This window comes from Triturus cristatus, chromosome 7, assembly GCF_964204655.1.
Source record: "Triturus cristatus chromosome 7, aTriCri1.1, whole genome shotgun sequence".
NCBI classification, from domain to species: domain Eukaryota; kingdom Metazoa; phylum Chordata; class Amphibia; order Caudata; family Salamandridae; genus Triturus; species Triturus cristatus.
This window is the reverse complement of record NC_140590.1, coordinates 1,343,249,412-1,343,266,604: the sequence shown is the minus strand read 5'-3', so window position 1 is coordinate 1,343,266,604 and position 17,193 is coordinate 1,343,249,412. Positions and strand designations below refer to the sequence as shown.

General features: G+C 42.1%; 1 protein-coding gene across 2 annotated transcripts in view; it reads left to right on the top strand.

Annotated features, from left to right (window-relative positions):
- The window catches only part of IMPA2 (inositol monophosphatase 2), a 278,123-nt gene that overhangs the window by 181,315 nt on the left and 79,615 nt on the right, over positions 1-17,193 (top strand). For both annotated transcript variants that reach the window (XM_085618988.1, XM_085618987.1), the window contains exon 3: positions 12,655-12,759. In XM_085618988.1, the coding sequence (XP_085475114.1) occupies positions 12,655-12,759 (105 nt within the window). The remainder of the gene's footprint in view (positions 1-12,654; positions 12,760-17,193) is intronic.

The following is a 17,193-nucleotide window of genomic DNA, read 5'->3' as shown; positions in this document are numbered from 1 at the left end:
TACGATAGGGCGTTCTCTGGAGCTGCACTAAGAATTTGGAATTCGCTTCCCCCAAACATTAGGAGAATCCAGACCACTTAAGTATTCAAGAAGGAAGCCAAGATCTTTATAATAAGCAAAATTCCTCCCATAACCAGCAGCAGACCGAACACATCTATAGACTAATTAGAGACTAACCGACAATCTTTCGATTTTCTATAATCTGCTCTCTCCAGAAGATTACATAAATGCAGCATAACAGAATCTCCAACTTCTAGGAGAGAAACTATCTGATCACTCATCCTCGATACTACGTACAATCCACTGTACTAAATACCACATGAAGTACTCTTTTAGAACATATAATGTCATATGTTGTAATCTTTAGGATACGTACTATTTTAAAGTACGTTTCCACATCATGTCATATGATGTCATCTTCAGGACATCTATTATTTTTAAAGTACAAATGTTTCCACTTAAAAGTTCATATGTATGGGAGGGAAGGGGTGAAGGCAATAATTTAGCTTTCGTTAGTGCTGCCTTTACTTTTAAAAAGTTGTAAAATTCCAGGGAGTCTAGATTAAATTTAGACTGTAGGTCTTTGAAGGTAATGGGGTATGCTGAAACAATCAGTGGGTGTGGGGGAAAAAATACCCTTGTCAATCCAGGTCCTATTATGTAAAGTACTCCCTCTATATACAATCTTATGGTTGTCCTATACTGACTTGAAACTAGATTGTCTTACGCTAATGTCAATCTTTTAATCTAATTTCAGTAGGGCATGTTTTGTGTTCTTAAAAATGGATTTTGAGCATCTGACGTTCGTGAAGTTGGAGGTAAGTAGGGCAGCTGTGGCAAGGTTATTAAGCAAGGATTTTTCTATATCTAGCCAGACTGGATTGTACTCCACGGGTGGTATGAACCAGTGCGATCCTTGTTTAGCTAAGAATGCTGTTTCGTAGAGTTTAAAGTCTGCTAGATTTACTCCCCCAAGGGATTTGTCTAATCTGAGTTTTTTCAGTCCGATTCTGGCCTTTTTTCCTTGCCATAAAAATTTGGAGATAAGGATGTCTACCTTACGATGGAACAGGTAATTCACTAAGGGTGTGATCATCATCTTGATGGTTTCAATTCTACCCCACCACGTGATGAATCTTGGAGACCATGCATCTAGGAGATCTTGTATATTTCCCAAAACGATGGATTTGTTCTGTTGAAGAGACTCGAGGATAGTACTGCCGAATTCTATCCCTAGATATTTAAAAATCCCGGCAGCCAAGCAAGGCCTGAGTCACCCAGTACCTCTCTGGTGCAGTGAATGATGAGGGGCTTAACTTCGGATTTGTCTCTGTTTAGCTTGTAACCCGAGTGGGACAAATAAACTTCTATAGATCGCATCAGGGCCTTAACGGAAGAGCTCAGGTCCTCCGTAACTATGAGGATGTCCTCCACGTAAGCTGCCAGTTTTACAAGAGAGTCTTTGAAACGTATTCCTTTTATTTCATGATTACGTTTATTGTCCTGAAGTAATGGCTCCAGGGTTTGGAGGAAGAGGGAAGGGGAAAGAGGGCAGCCCTGTCTAGTTCCATGTTCAAGTGTGAAGGCATCCGATAAGGTTCCATTGATTGCAATGCATGCGGTAGGTGCTGAATACATAGCCATAACCATGTTGATGTACGAGCTACCTTGATTAAAAGACAGCATGCATTGGCTCAAGAATGACCACGAGACCCTGTCAAGCGCCTTGTCTGCTTCCAGGGTGATGGCTATAGCTGGATCAGGTTTCATCTTTGCTTGCTCAAGTATATTACATAATAAGCAAGTGTTGTCGTTCGACATTCGGTTTTTAAGGAATCCAACTTGGGAATTACTAATTAATTTTGGAAGAACCCCATTCAGTCTGAGAAGCCATCTGGGCCCGGGGCCTTGTTCCTTTTCAGGGATTTGATAGAGTTAGCTAATTCCGTTTCTGAAATGGGTTTCCCCAGCGCTTCCCCATCTGACTCCAATAGGTTTGGTAGGTTTAGTGATTCTAAATAACTGGCACACTCTTCTGAGTTTACTGTTTGTTTGCTTTTATATAGGTCCGCATAAAAGGATTTAAAGGCGTTCAAGATCTACTTTTGTTTAGTTTGGTTGGTATTATTGGAGTCTTTTATCGAAGAGATGGTGGACTGTTTCTGCTTGTGTTTGAGATAAGAGGCTAATTTGTTCACAATTTTATTATATTCGTATTATTTCTTTACTAGTTGGTCAAGGAAATCTTTACTATCCAGCGCGTTGGCATGTGAGGTCTCCAGCAATGTAATTTCTTTTTCCAAAGCACTTATAGGCACATGCATCATCATAGGGTTTTGCGATTCCTTAATAGCGATTATTAAGGAATCGCAATTAAGGAATAGCAAAACCCTATGCATGTAGGAATCGCTAAAGAATTAGCGATTCCCACAAATTCCTTAATTGCGATTAGCAAATTGCGATTCGCAATTAAGGAATGTCTTCCCATTCATTCCTATGGGCCTCCAGGCCCATAGGAATGAATTAGAGATTGCGGGAGCAATTTGCGAGTACCAGTAGGTACTCGCAAATTGCTCCCGCAATTTCGATGGTGCAAGGGTGTCAAAATGACACCCTATTGCACCCATGTATGTTCACTCTGCACAAATGTTGCATACACACATGCTCTAAGGGCATGTGTGTGGGCAACATGTAACTTAGAAAAATGCAAAGAAGTGCATTTTTCTAAGTTTTCGCAAATTACCATGAGGGCCAGCCTCATGGTAATTTGCTCACGCTATTAGCGAAATCGCTATTTTTTAAAGTGTAATGCATTGCATTTAAGGAATCTCAATTAGGGATTCCTTAAATGCAATCGCTATTTAAGGAATCCCAATTTAGAGATTCCTTAAATAGCGATTTCTGCATTTGGGATGATGCATCCCAAATGCAAAAATACCGGGAGCAAAGGGTCAGATTCTGAGAATCTGCCCGTTTGCGACCGGTATTTTGCTTGATGCATGTGCCTGTTTGTTCTGAATTTAGTTTTTGTAATTCATTTTTGCTTTAATCCCAATGATTACCCCCCTGATGGTAGCCTTAAGCGCGTCCCACAGGGTGAAAGTGTCAGTGCCTGGGACATCATTGTACTTAATGTAGTCATGGATAGCATTCTCTATTTTTTCTTTGTCAGCTGTATCGGCGATTACCTCATCATTAAATCGCCACCTTTTAGGAGGAAGTGTGGAATGAGTAACTGCTAATTTGGTATTAACGCAAGAGTGGTCTGACACTAGTTTAGGAGCAATGTCCGTTTGATCTATAAGATGTGTAAAGGAGCCAGATATTAAAATATAGTGAATCCTAGTGTAAGAATTGTGCGGGTCTGAATAAAATGTATAATCCTGTGTGTTATTTGGATTGGCGGTCAATTAGGGGGTCTAGAGGCAAATTGAAGTCCCCGCCTACTACTATGAGATCATCTTTGGGAAAATTCCTATAGTATCTGAGATCTTTTCCCAAAAGTTGGGCTCATCGGAGTTGGGACCATAAATATTGAGAACATGAATTGCATCATCCCCTTTTTAGGTCTCGCCTGACCCAGCGCATGCGCTGGTCTGGCGAGACTTATTGAGAGGGCTCCAAAAAGTGCTACCAGGCCAGCCTAGAGCTATAGTGCATGTGCGCGGGCGCGCGCGCCGCGCTTTACCGCGATTACTTTCACTTTCGCTGCCCAACGGCCGTTTGCATAGCCAATAGGTCTCGCTTTTGGGACCTTATAAGTATTTAGTTATGCAACTGTTGCATAGCTAAACACTTATAAGGTCCCAAAGGCGAGACCTATTGGCTATGCCAATGCTTGTTTTAAGTGTGTGACTAGCACCCTCACTTCGTCATCATGTGTGTGTGAGACATTGGTGATATTTGATTTTCTGGCTATCAGGGTAATAACCTCTTTTTTCTTATGATCTGCTGGTGAGCAGGAAATATGGGAAATCCAGTTGTGTTTGATAAAACCAACATCCTCTGAGAGTTTCGTTTCCTGAAGAAGTATAATGTCGCCCTTGGTTTTGGCTAGGTAGTCGAATATTTTCCTACGTTTAATTGGGTGGTTAAGTCCCTTCACATTTAGGGAAACTATATTGAGGTCCTCTGCTATATTTTTTACTTGAGCCATCGTCTATACAATTGTTGGCTATGAAAATAGACATACCTATAAGGTAGGTGTGAGACACCGTACGCAAACTCCACAATGATATATTTAATGTCATAAGGACGGAAAATTTGTCAGAGCGTTTTTCTTTGCGGACCACACAGGCCCTGTCTCTGATTTTGTACTAAGAGTAGAGCATACCTGTCATTTCAACATGAAGAAAAAAGCAAAAACATACAACAAAAAGAAAACAACCACATACATTTTTACGACAATCCCCCCCCCACCCTCCCGAAAGAATCGAATGTAGGAGCTGCGACGGCAGGGCCATCAACTGGCAGCCGGGAGGGCATAACCTAGATTTGATCTAATCTGGAACAACACAAACTGAAATAGATTAATTACCTATGTAACAAAAGAATCGCGCCTTGTACACAGTAGTCATCCATAACCGCTAACAGTATATAGAAATCTTATTAGCCAATAAAGGTAGAAAAACAGACTAAGATCCTGTCTGATAATCCTATATAACAGAATCTAGAATATCTGTATTCTCGAGAAGAACATGGTCTATTAAACCGAACATTTGTGCCTGAATACAACGTCCGAAACGTGTGAGGTGACACTTAAAATCAGTGAGTTATGATGCTGAATCACTTGTAGGAGTGATGACCGACTCACTACCCGCACTCAACGACTTGTGTCCAGCGGGAGAATTAACCAAAGCATAACCAGCTGTAACCCACCTGAGTACAGTAGAGTCAAAGCATTTGTGTAACGAATGTATTTACGTCTGTGGAACCAGCGTAAAGCTGTTTCAATAAGCAAAGAACACTTGTAAAACAATTACATTTAAGAATGTATGAATAGAATGAAAGTTACTGTAGAACAAAGGATATCATGACTTCCGTTTGTTTGAGGTCCCTGCAGAGAGTTCCATTTCTTGTTGATGCATTTAAATGTCTTTCCAGAGCTTTAGGATTTGTGAAAAAGTGTGGCTTGCCATTTTCAAACATTCCTGGATCTACAAATTACTCCGACCAAAACAATCTACCCTCAATAAGAAGCTTACCTTCTAATGGGACTCACACTCCTCTTCCCTAATTTCCGATGAGGAATGGTCCAAAATGTGGAACGCTGTCTCTAGGAATAAAATTTCACCTGCCCTATCACAGACAAAATTCTGGCTCCTACATAAGGCTTATTGGACACCAGCTCACCTTTACCTACACAAGATCCGTGAGGACCCGAGTTGTTGGAACTGTAAGGAGGGGACAGGGGACCTCGCACATCTGCTACTATTCTGTAAATGTGTGAAACCTTTTGGGACAGTGTATTCGACTTTGTTTCTAGACTATTCTCGTGCTCCCTTGAAAGGGAAGTTTCCACGCTGACATTCGGATTCCTAAGGGTAGAATCATTAAACGATAAAGATAGGGCCCTATTGGACCTTCTCCTGACAGCAGCAGTTAAGGTTATCTTAAATAACTGGAAAGGCACACAAAAAGCGTCTTTTAAATGCTCTCCAAAAGTCACCATGGAAACCTCCCCTCAGACATATGTGGGATAGCCTTGACCTATACTTCAAATCACATAAACCGCCATGAACCGTAAGTCTCAGCGGGGTGGGAAGGCCCACCGCCTGTCGATTACTGGGTATTACTTATTCGGCTAAACATTCTCCTCAAAAGGGCCGCATCTGAAATCTGTTGCTGTAGTAGGTAAGTAGATACTTACTGTCACCGTATAATTGGTATCAATAAATGATTTTTTTTCTAGATTTATATTTTCTGTACTATAATTTAGTATATATTATGTGATTAGCCTTAAGGTGGCTTGTATAGCTCTTCATGTATCCTCCCCATGAGCTTTTTATAGGCTTTGAATGCAGTACATAGACTGTCATGATACCACCTTCAACCCACCCATCAATATTTTATGTCTTATAATTAATTTTATGTTGGTATCGTGTTTGTATTTGATTGTAGTATGTGTATTTTTTTTTGGGTATGAAATCAACCAATAAATACTTTTGAACACCAAAAGTTCATATGTATGCTTTGTAGTTAGTTTAAAGGACTCATCTAACTGTCGGACTTAAAATGCTATAGATTTGTGAAGCGCTATTGTTGTATATAGACTCGTTCATGGCGCGTGGTATCCACGAGCAATCTTGCGCCTTGCTCGTGGAGACCACGTGGAGTGTTGTCTTTCAAACAGGGTGGCTCGGGTGGTTTGAGCGTTAGGGAAAACGTTGTTCATTCCTGTTTTGACTTGGAGCTTGAAAGGTGAATAAACTTCAGCTTCATTTGAACATTGGCTGTTACTCGTCATTTCTGGCATTTAAGACTTTCTTAACATTGGCGACGATCGGGCACGGACCGCCCATACATAATAAAAGAAGAAAAGTGCATTTTAAGGAAATAATTTCTACTGTGGAAATTGGTTTCGGAAGGAGCGCAACAAAAGGACGGCATTTATAACATCAGTGAATTCAACTCAAGCATAATGGATTATAAGAGTATCTGACCGGCGAGCACTTAGCATGAGCAGAACCGTTTAGGGTGTTTCTAGTGCAGTGCGGAATTGTCGGAACAGAGGTACCAACGAAGTGATTAGTTTTGGGAAATTGCAGAGATCTAAAAATCAATTATTCACTCACTATAACAGAGGGACTTCGGATTTGTCTCTGTTTCTTGCTGATTGTCCAAGTGTAGATGCGCATGCGCGCATTGAAGCGGCTCGTCATATTGTTCGTCAAGACGGTAAATATGATTCTGTTTTTTTAGATTACTTGATTCGACAAAAGGAACCGAGACTGCATAATCTATGTGAATTTCAGTTTTAGTCACTGGAAGGCTTTGTATCATTGCGCACGTCATTTGTCAAGATCGGGAAAAAAAAAAAACTTTGGTTTTGGTTTGCTAGATTCAACACAAGAACGGAGACTGCATAACCCATGAAAAATGTTTGAAAGTAAGGTTGAAGTGTGATAATATTGCCATATTAATAGAAGATAATCTACAAAAGTTAAAAAAAAATATATATGTGAGTCATAATAATTTCTGTAACATAAGTCAATTTTGCCTCAGGATTATAACCATTTTGCAGGTAAAATTTACAGTTCATTTACCACTTACAGTGTAATATGTCTGGTATCGTACCTCCTCCTTCATTTCTATCATCATCGGGTGATCCTCCCATGCCATGGGAAGTATGGGAACCAGTATTTTTGGCATATGTGGAGGTTTTAGAAGGCGAGGATTGCGAACCAGAGAGGAAATTGTCATTGTTAAAACATTGTTTGGGTGGATTTGGCCTAAAAGAATTTCAAACGTTACCTGCGTTAATTAGTCCTGGGAGAATTAATGTTTATCAGTATGCTTCGACACAGCTTAACATTCGTTTTGGAAAAAAGAAAAATGTAGTGATGGAAAGATTTATCTTTTACTCCCGTAAACAACGCAGCGATGAATCTATCGAAGACTATGTATCAGCACTCAGATCGTTGGCAGCTTCTTGCAAATTTGAGAATATATCATACGAACAAGTATTGAGAGATCAAATTTTAATGCGTACAAACAGCAAGAAAGTTGAGGAAAAACTATGGTCAACATCTGATTTGTCATTGAATGCAGCTATTGATATTGCAAAATCCATTGAACATTCTGAAGAGTTCGTGAAAGAAATTAGAGGAAATGAGAAAACAGATGTGTTCAGTGTCAACAAAGAGTCAAAAGATGGTGACAAACAAAAAAAAATTGTTACTCAAAGATCAGAAAACTTTGCGAAAAATGGAAACAAACCTAAGTATCAAAATTCTAGGTTTGAGAAACATAACTCATCATTAGCTTGCTTCAGGTGTGGAAGTAACAGTCATTTAGCAAATTTTAAAGGGTGTCCTGCTTTTGAGAAAGTCTGTTCAAAATGTAATAGGAAAGGTCATTTTAGTAGGTTTTGCAAAACACCCACAAAGAAAGTAAATTACATACAGTTTTCAGATGATTATGAACCGCCCTATGACAATGATGAAAATGAAATTAATACTGTAATTAATGTATGTAATGATGACAAGGTTTCAAAATTTCCTTCTTGTCTCATCAGTGTTGATGGTGTTTTTTTGAGATTTTTGGTTGATTCATGCGCCTGGTATTCGATTATTTCTTTGAAGGTTTTCCAGGATAATTGGCCAAAAAGAGAACTTAGTGATCCTGATGTTTCCCCAGGTGGTTACACGGGACACAAGATTGATTTGATTGGTTATTTTTATGCGAATATAAAATTTGCAGGACGGCAAACGTACAGCAAAATTTATGTGGCAAAGTCAGGGAAATCACTCTTAGGGTGGCCGCACCAACACGAATTAGGCATCAAACTTGATCCCAGAGCAAATCCCCCAGTGTGTGTTGTTGAACATGAAGTTTGCCATAGGTCGGTCACTGTGGATGAGCTCAAAAAGGAATTTCCTAGTGTTTTCAGTGGTAAGCTTGGGAAATACGAAGGATTTGAACATGAAATTAAACTCCATGAGAATGCCATTCCCGTACGGCAGAAAGTAAGAAATGTCCCATTGTCATACAGAGAAAAATTGAAGAGTATGTTAAAAACTCTGTGTATTGATGGCATTATTGAACCTATAGAATCTTCCCCGTGGGTTTCTCCCATCGTAATTTCAGTCAAATCTTCAGGGGAACTCAGATTATGTGTGGACTTGCGCAGTTTGAACCGAGTTATTTGGGTAGATGCACATCCTCTTCCTAATTTGCATGAGATGGTTTCCACTCTATCTGATGCGCATGTGTTTTCTTGCATTGATTTGGCAAGTGCGTACCACCAGGTAGTTTTGTCTGACAACTCAAAAAATTATACGGCATTTATCACACCTGAAGGGCTATTCAGGTATCGCCGCATGCCATTTGGGTTGGCTAGTGCTGCTTCTGTTTTCCAGAGGTTGATGAAAGAAACTCTTGAAGGGCTATCAGGTGCCATCGCTTTCCAAGATGATATATTAGTTTTTGGGAAGAATGATGAAGAGCACGATGAGAATTTACATAACGTTCTTGCAGCTTTAGCAAAAAAAGGTCTTACTCTTCGGTTAGATAAGTGCAAAATAAAAGCTAAGGAAGTGGATTATTTAGGACACACTATCAGTGGGAAGGGGATTAAACCAAAGCATAAGCACATTGAGAGCATTACCAATGCTCCTCTACCGACATCGAAGGAACAGCTGATTGCTTTTCTTGGATTGATTGAATTTTATGCTAAATTCATTCCTAATTATTCCATGAAGACTGAACCGTTCAGGTGTTTATTTAAAAAAAATGCAAAATTTGTGTGGACAAGTGACATGACTGAGGCGTTTGAGAAATTGAAAGCATTCATAGTTAATGCGCCATGTTTAAGACCGTTTGTTCCCGGGAAAAAATGCATAGTTATGGTAGATGCAAGTAATCTTGGCCTAGGTGGTGTTTTACTGCAGAAAGATAATTCCAGGGAATGGATTGTAGCGTATGCGTCTAGGGTTTTGAGAGATGCAGAGAAGAACTACTCTGTTATTGAAAGAGAGTTACTTGCTTGCGTATGGGGAGCAGAACACTTTAGAAGTTTCTTGTGGGGGACTGATTTCATAATAAAAACTGATCACAAACCGTTAGTTTTTCTAATGTCTCCGGGCGGTGGTAGATCCATGTCTGCACGGTTAGCTAGATTGTCATCAAGGTTACAAGCTTTTCGTTTTCATATTGAATATGTCCAGGGGAAAGCGAATATGCATGCTGATTGCATGTCCAGGTTACCCTTGGATAGCGATAAAGATTATCAGGAGGATGATTGTGAAGTTGCTTTCACAACACATGATATCAACCTGTTACATGGTGATAAGGCGTGTCTAGATGAAAAAAACTGGATGGAAGCAATGAGAAATGATGGTGAATTGACTAAGGTTAAGAGTTACATTGTGCAGGGATGGCCGGAAGAAAGGAAATTATCTGGTGATATGATGAGTTACTCAAAGGTCCATGATGAATTAGCCATTGAGAATGGTTTGGTTATGAGGATGGACAGAATAATTCCCCCCTTTTCTCTTAGAGAAACCATTATGGATATTGGCCATGAGGGACATTTAGGGGTTTCATTTACTAGAAGGCGAATAAGGGAGGCATTTTGGTGGCCTGGCATTGATTTTGCTGTTGAACATTTCGTTCGCAAATGTGACAAATGTTCGAATAGTGACAAATCTGCGGTGCCTTTAAGAGTTGAGTCGTGTCCTGTAGAGTATCCTGTTGGGCCATGGAGAAAACTAGGGCTCGACATTATTGGCCCATTTCATGTTTTGCCCAAGGATAAATCTTTTGGGATCGTTTTAATTGATTATTTTTCAAAGTGGCCTGAAGTTAAGATGGTTAAGGAGGTTACGTCACAAAGCATCATTGAATTTCTTGATGGAATATTTTGTAGGGAAGGTATCCCACAGGAAGTTGTCACAGACAATGGTCCCCAGTTCATTAGCAGAGAAATGGAGTCATTTTTTGGGACATGTGGCATAACTCATAGGAGAATTTCAGTTTTCCATCCAGAGTCAAATGGCCAGGTGGAACGTTTTAATCGTGTTGTGAAGGAAGCGATTCAACTTGCCATTAAGGGTGGACTCAATTGGAGCAATGCTCTACAGTCCACGCTATTAGCATATAGGACATCTCCTAATTCAGTAACTTTAATCAGCCCATTCGAGCTGTTGAGAGGACGGAAACCCAGCACTTGTTTGGTTCCGTGGTGGCTAAAGAAGGGTATGGATGAAAGGAAGTTGGTTGCTGTTGATTACAATGCTGTTAGACAAAGGGTCAGTGAGTATAAAAAAAAAATGAAAAAATTTATGGACCAGAAGCGAGGCATAATGAACACACAAAAAATTGAAGTGGGTGATCTGGTTCGCGTAAAGAGGAAAGAGAATGTTCTTAAGGGTTCCCAAAGCTGGTCAGATCCAAAGAGGGTGGTACAAGTTTTCAGCAATGCCGTGAGAATAGAGGGTGGAAGTGTGTGGAATTTGAGCAGAGTATCTGTATTTAAGGGTTCCACACAACCATTTGGTAATGCAAACAATGACATGTGTTTAGATGATGTATGTAATGATCCTTCATTTGAGAATGTTAAAAATGACACACGATTGGAGAGTGTGTACAATGGAATGGGGGATGATCAACAACCAGGGTGTTCCCATTGGAGAAGGGATTTTTCAAGGAGAAAACGTGAACACCATTGTCCGGGAAGGTTTAAAGATTTCATTATGATTTAGTGTAATGTATAATAATGTAAAAAAAATAAATAAAAATAAAGAGGGGGAGATGTGTTGTATATAGACTCGTTCATGGCGCGTGGTATCCACGAGCAATCTTGCGCCTTGCTCGTGGAGACCACGTGGAGTGTTGTTTTTCAAACAGGGTGGCTCGGGTGGTTTGAGCGTTAGGGAAAACGTTGTTCATTCCTGTTTTGACTTGGAGCTTGAAAGGTGAATAAACTTCAGCTTAATTTGAACATTGGCTGTTACTCGTCATTTCATACACAATTGGGTCATGTTTGCGCTATATAAAACACTGAATAAATAAATGTAATAAATAAATGAATAATACAATAGACAGTACAACTAATAAATGATCCTTAGGAAAGGCTCAATCAACCAACTTTGAAAGTTACAAAGACAAGCACATCCTGAACATGGCTTCCTCTAAACAAAAACAAATTATTTCAATGTATTTATATAGAGAGCATGGATTAGTTTTGTATTTCACTGATTTTCTGAAATAGAAACGCATACAGAAAAGCTACTATACGCATAAATGTTTGTTCACATAAAGTGCTCATAATAAAATTGCACATTTCTTTCTGCAAATATGAATTGATGTCAATACAAGCTGGTTGCGGCCTAGTCATTCCAATTTAAGCTTATCTGAATTGGGCGTTATTTTTCTAATGAATAATAACACTAAAACAATACCATATCCTCTACCAGGATTGTCTAGTGAGTACACAGCTAGTTTCCTAAGCTCTCCTGCCCTGAATTGGCCCAGAACAGGGTGTGTTGAGTGAGAGATTCATTCTGGCTCCGTATCCTAAAGACATCTGACAGAAAGCTCAGAGACTTGTCACAAGCTAATATCACTGTGACTTTGTATGCACAGCTTCCTCCCACCTTCAACACACACACTCTAAGCGAAAAGTGAGCAAGTCTACAAATTATTTAAAGAAAAGTCTATGTATTATATTTGGATAACTATGAGAAACAGCATAAGTCTGGTGGTCTGTGACTGTTGAAACTATTTCATTGTATTGGATGCACTGTAATGGTAAAAGACCAATTTTAACTCTTCGGGTTGGTGGTCTCACACTGCTTTGATTATTTGCCAACCATGACCTGCTTACATTTATGGGCAGACAAATTGTTGTCTTCTTTCCACTTGCTATGCAAACTGATGTCTCAAAGACGTTGTTTTCTTTCTAATTTCTATGCTTTTCTTTTCCCTCTGCAGGTTTATTGGTGAAGAATCAACTTCTGCTGGCTCTCACTGCAGCCTCACCAACAGCCCCACCTGGATTATTGATCCTATTGACGGAACGTGCAATTTTGTACACAGGTAAATACAACACAGTAAAGCAACAATCGGAGCGAAATATTATTGTAGATGTGGAGGGTGGTTCACACTTTGTCTCCATCAGAACAGAAATGACAACACACGTATTCAAGTGATACCTAAAATCAATTATCAATCCCAGCCGTGAATACCATTCAGTGATCCCCAAAATCATGGTCATCACTGCCTTTGGGTGACTCCGCCATTACTTTCTTACAGGTGTTGGAAGACACCACCTGCTTGGCTCCCAGGGAAGTTATGGTGGTTTAGAATAAAAGGTTAGGAAGCCAACTCTCTCTCACAGGAGAAGCCTTGTTGGGACGGTCCCACTTTCGATCAGGGAACAACCTGTGCCCTTAGGGTCTCAGAATACTGACTTGACGGTACCCTATTATCAATGTTAGGAACAGAGATGAAGAGGGAGGGATGGTGATTTTTTTTTCTCAAACTTGTTTTTATTGCGTTTTGCAAAAGAGTTATCATTCCAAATGGCAAAACATATATTCAATCATCCCGTATACAGCTGTCGTAATGTTATTTCCATGCACAGAGTATTGCGGTTGTTACGGGTCCCATTGCCCTCAAGGAGTCATATATGCATTACCTGTACGTTGCGGCCAACCAAGTCTTCTTAAACGAACCCCACCCATGTACCCCTAACCCTCCCCACTCCCCAAACCCAGCCCCTATGCCAATGAGCACTTGTGCATTCACTTATGGTGAGCATTTAGGAGAGCCTGGGAATGAACCCCCAACTGTGTTTGAACCGAACATAAAATGAGGAGAAAAACAAAAGTGAAAATGAGCTGGGCTCGTGTGACCCATGCTAAGTAAGACCCTGGGTGACTAGCAAGAGTGGAACGAGGTCTATGAGGCCTTCTGGTGTGTGACAGTACTTAGAATTGGAACAGGTGGAGTGCTCTAACCCTCGGGGAACATGTAGTCATCGGTAGCCCAGTTGCCAAATACTGCACTAAAGGGTTCCAGGTGTATTCAACATTTTTTAAAGCGTCTCTATAGATATCACTCAATCGTTCCATGGTTAACGCTATCCAGAGGCGTGCCTGTCATAGTGTCATGGCTGGAGCCTCCTGCTTCTTCCAGGCTGCAGTAGGGTCAATAAGGCAGCTAAACTCAAATGTCCTCCAAGGTGAAGAGTAAGTGGGACACAGCACATCAGCTTTCTGGAGCAACCTTTCGGGTGGTGGAGCAGATTCCCATCCGGATGTAAACTCTCATTGTGGGTCAGATGAGAAGAGGCTGGATGGTGGGAGGATTGGTGCCTGATAACCTCCTTTTCTTCTGAACAGGAACGCCCCTGTTACTAGGAATTATGAGCATATAAGAGGATTTTCAGAAGCCTCCCTCAACCAGTGAGACTAAGGAATCTAGAATCCTTACTAAGAGAAGGGGGTGGCATGCTGAGCCAAGATGGTGAACGTATTTTACTTACGCCACCTGACCTCCTTGGCGATCCTTAGTAATCCTCTCGCCAAATGCCCTCCACCTCCCTGGATGTGAGCCCCTCTGGTAGCTTAGACCCTCCAAGACTTGATATCAGGCTCGAATAAGCTGGGTGGGGGGGCGGGGGCTCAGGGGGTGGGTTGGTTTTCGGTGGATACAGCACGGAGATAATGAAAGCGCTGACACCATAAAAATGGAGGCTGTCCGACAGCACTTGTTCTGAACCCTGGGTGGTAAAAAGCTGGTGGCCGGAGCGGCCTGCACGGTAAAACAGAGTGGCTTGGTTACATGGTACACCAGGACCTCTGGCGTGTGACCTGTGCTCCTTTCAGAGAGCAGAATTGATAGCTACTGAGATTGGTGGATCAGGTGTCCCTGTGGCCGCTTGGAGGCCTAGTGGAGCGGACCCGCAGGTGAAGCCATCATGCTGTGTGAAATGCCTAGGCCCGTCTAGTGGACTAATTGACCTTGAGGATGGTGGAGTGTGGGGCAGAAGCTTCTGGGTAGTGCCCTGCCTTTAGAAAATCAGGAGAGGTGCTGCAACATGACCAGGAAGGTGAGATCCTTCCAGGGACTGAGCAAGAGCAATGTCAATTTGGTGGCACCTGGATCCCTCCTTGTGCCCTCCTGTCTTCCTTTCCCTTGTACTGGAAGAGCTCCCTCCCTATAAGCCAATTGAGCTTCCACTATCTTGTTATTCACCTTGCACCAGAGCCTGGTATAACATGGAGTTTTGATCTCTCTCCTCTGTTGGCTATGAACCAACTAGATCTCTAGAAATTGGCCAAACTCCCCCTTACTATTCTAGGAGTGACTTTTTGTAAGATGATGGTCCTGCCACGATTTCTCTACGTTCTGTGAAGTTTTCCTCTGATTATTCCTAACCAGCAGTCAGAACCTTACAGGCATGGCCCCTTCCTTTCTCTGGGGAGGTCGTATTCCACGCATTGCATTTGACAAGTGCTGACAATTGGTATATTACGGAGGAATGGGTATGGCTGATCTAAAATTGTATTACTGGCCATTGCAATTCCTGGTAATTAACAACTGGCTGTGTGGGCCACATATCAAAATGCTGATTTCCACATACCTTGGAACGGCCCTACATTCGCTAATTATTGGCTAATAATAGGAAGAGTGTTGTCTAGAGTGCGTCAAAAGCTAATAGAGTTATCACCTAGAATAGCCCTCATTGGAATCCTGAACAAGCTCACTAACAGCAGGGGGAACGTGCTCTGAAATGTATGGGCACAATAATAGCGAAAAGGGATTTTGCATGGAAATTAAAGTCCTCAGACCTCCCCCCCCCCCCCCCCCCCCCCCCCAAAAACACCGAAAGAGTGTTGAGCAGCAATGGACTGATGTGCACTGCACGAGGAACACATCGATAAAGCTTGAAGCTGTCCTTGAGAACATTGTAAAATATGGAGATGCTGGTGGGCATATTATAGTCTTCCCAGAGAGTACAGTGATGCAGATAAATATGATGCACTGGGGGACCCTATGGCAGCAATGACTCTGTAGGTATTGGATGCTGTACTGTTGTGTTTTTGTAGAAAATCAATAAAATTGGTTTACATTTTTTTTAATGGATCGTATCATAATTATGGGAACATGAAGGAACACCCCGCTTCTTTCCCAAACAAAAGGAACAAGTTCCCTAGGGCTGTGTTTTCGAATACGCTAGAATGGATTACTTTTTGTAAATACAATCAAGAAAATGTCCTTCAAAGCAAGACAGCACTCCATGATGTCTCCTTGAATTACGTGTATTTACATTGGAACATCATCAGATATCTCAATTCAATGCTGGGCCTAGAGTTTGTTTATCAAATCTACATACTGTGTGGGTCTCCTCCCAGAGGTCTAACAGACACAGCACTAAGGAGGAAGCTTCCCAAAGATAGGAAAAGAATATTTCCACACAGTGGGAAGCTCTTTCATTTCCTGATTTGGATGATCTGAAAGAGACAATTAGTTATGGATTCCTACCCATAGAATTACCTCCAGGCTTCAGACTGGATCTGGAGAATTTTTCTTTGGCAGTACCCCTGTGCGTCGGTAGGTGGCGTTGGTCGACTCTGTTCATCGTGGTCGCAGGAATGATGTTGCGGTATCTACTTAGACGCCGCCCCGGCGCGCTGACGTCAGTTCTTTCTTTTTCCACGCCAGCCAGCGCAGATCCGGAGAGAGCTGTACCTCAGGTCACTTTTTGACTCTCTTTTTGCGACTTATTGTCAACATGTTTTCGAGTCGGTCGACTCCTGGTGCATGCAGGGATGTCCTGTCCTCGAACCAGCTTCAAGGCTTGTGACTCCTGTTGCAAATTGATGTCGGTAACGGACCTGCACCTTGTGTGTCTTTGGTGTTTGGAGCGCAACCACGACCGGAAGTCGTGCTCCTACTGCCGGTTCATGAACCCAAAGTCTTCGCGGGAGTGGTCCCGAAAGCTTCTCCAGGCCTGGCAGTCCGCTCTGCGCCCCTCGGGACCGGTCGCATAGTCATCATCACCATTCCTCATCGAAGTCTTCGTCTTCGGGTAAGTCGAAGCACAAAAAGAAGGCAAAGAAGCACCGTCGCTCTTCACGTTCTCCCCGTCCGTCGGCTGACGCTACGCAGGTTGAGGAAGTTAGTCATCCGGTGGTTGGGTCGATTCCGAGCCTCCCTCCCTTCCTGGGACCTGGGGCGACCCCATCCCAACTTTGTCACTTTTATGAAGCCCTCCATTCGATCTTTGGGCAGACCGACTCCGTCAGTGTACCTTCGGGCCCCGTGGACTCGGCTGGGGGCTCTAGGCCTTCGATGCCAGCGGCGCCGGTCGACCTCGTGACACCTCTAATAGCACCGAATCCAGTGGCGACACCTCTACCTCCTGCGACGCCGGTTGTGTCCCCAGCCTCCTCCTCAATGTGGACACGGAGCCGGACCGGCGCCGACCGGTACTTTTGTACCACTGTTCTCCCCTGGTGTTCC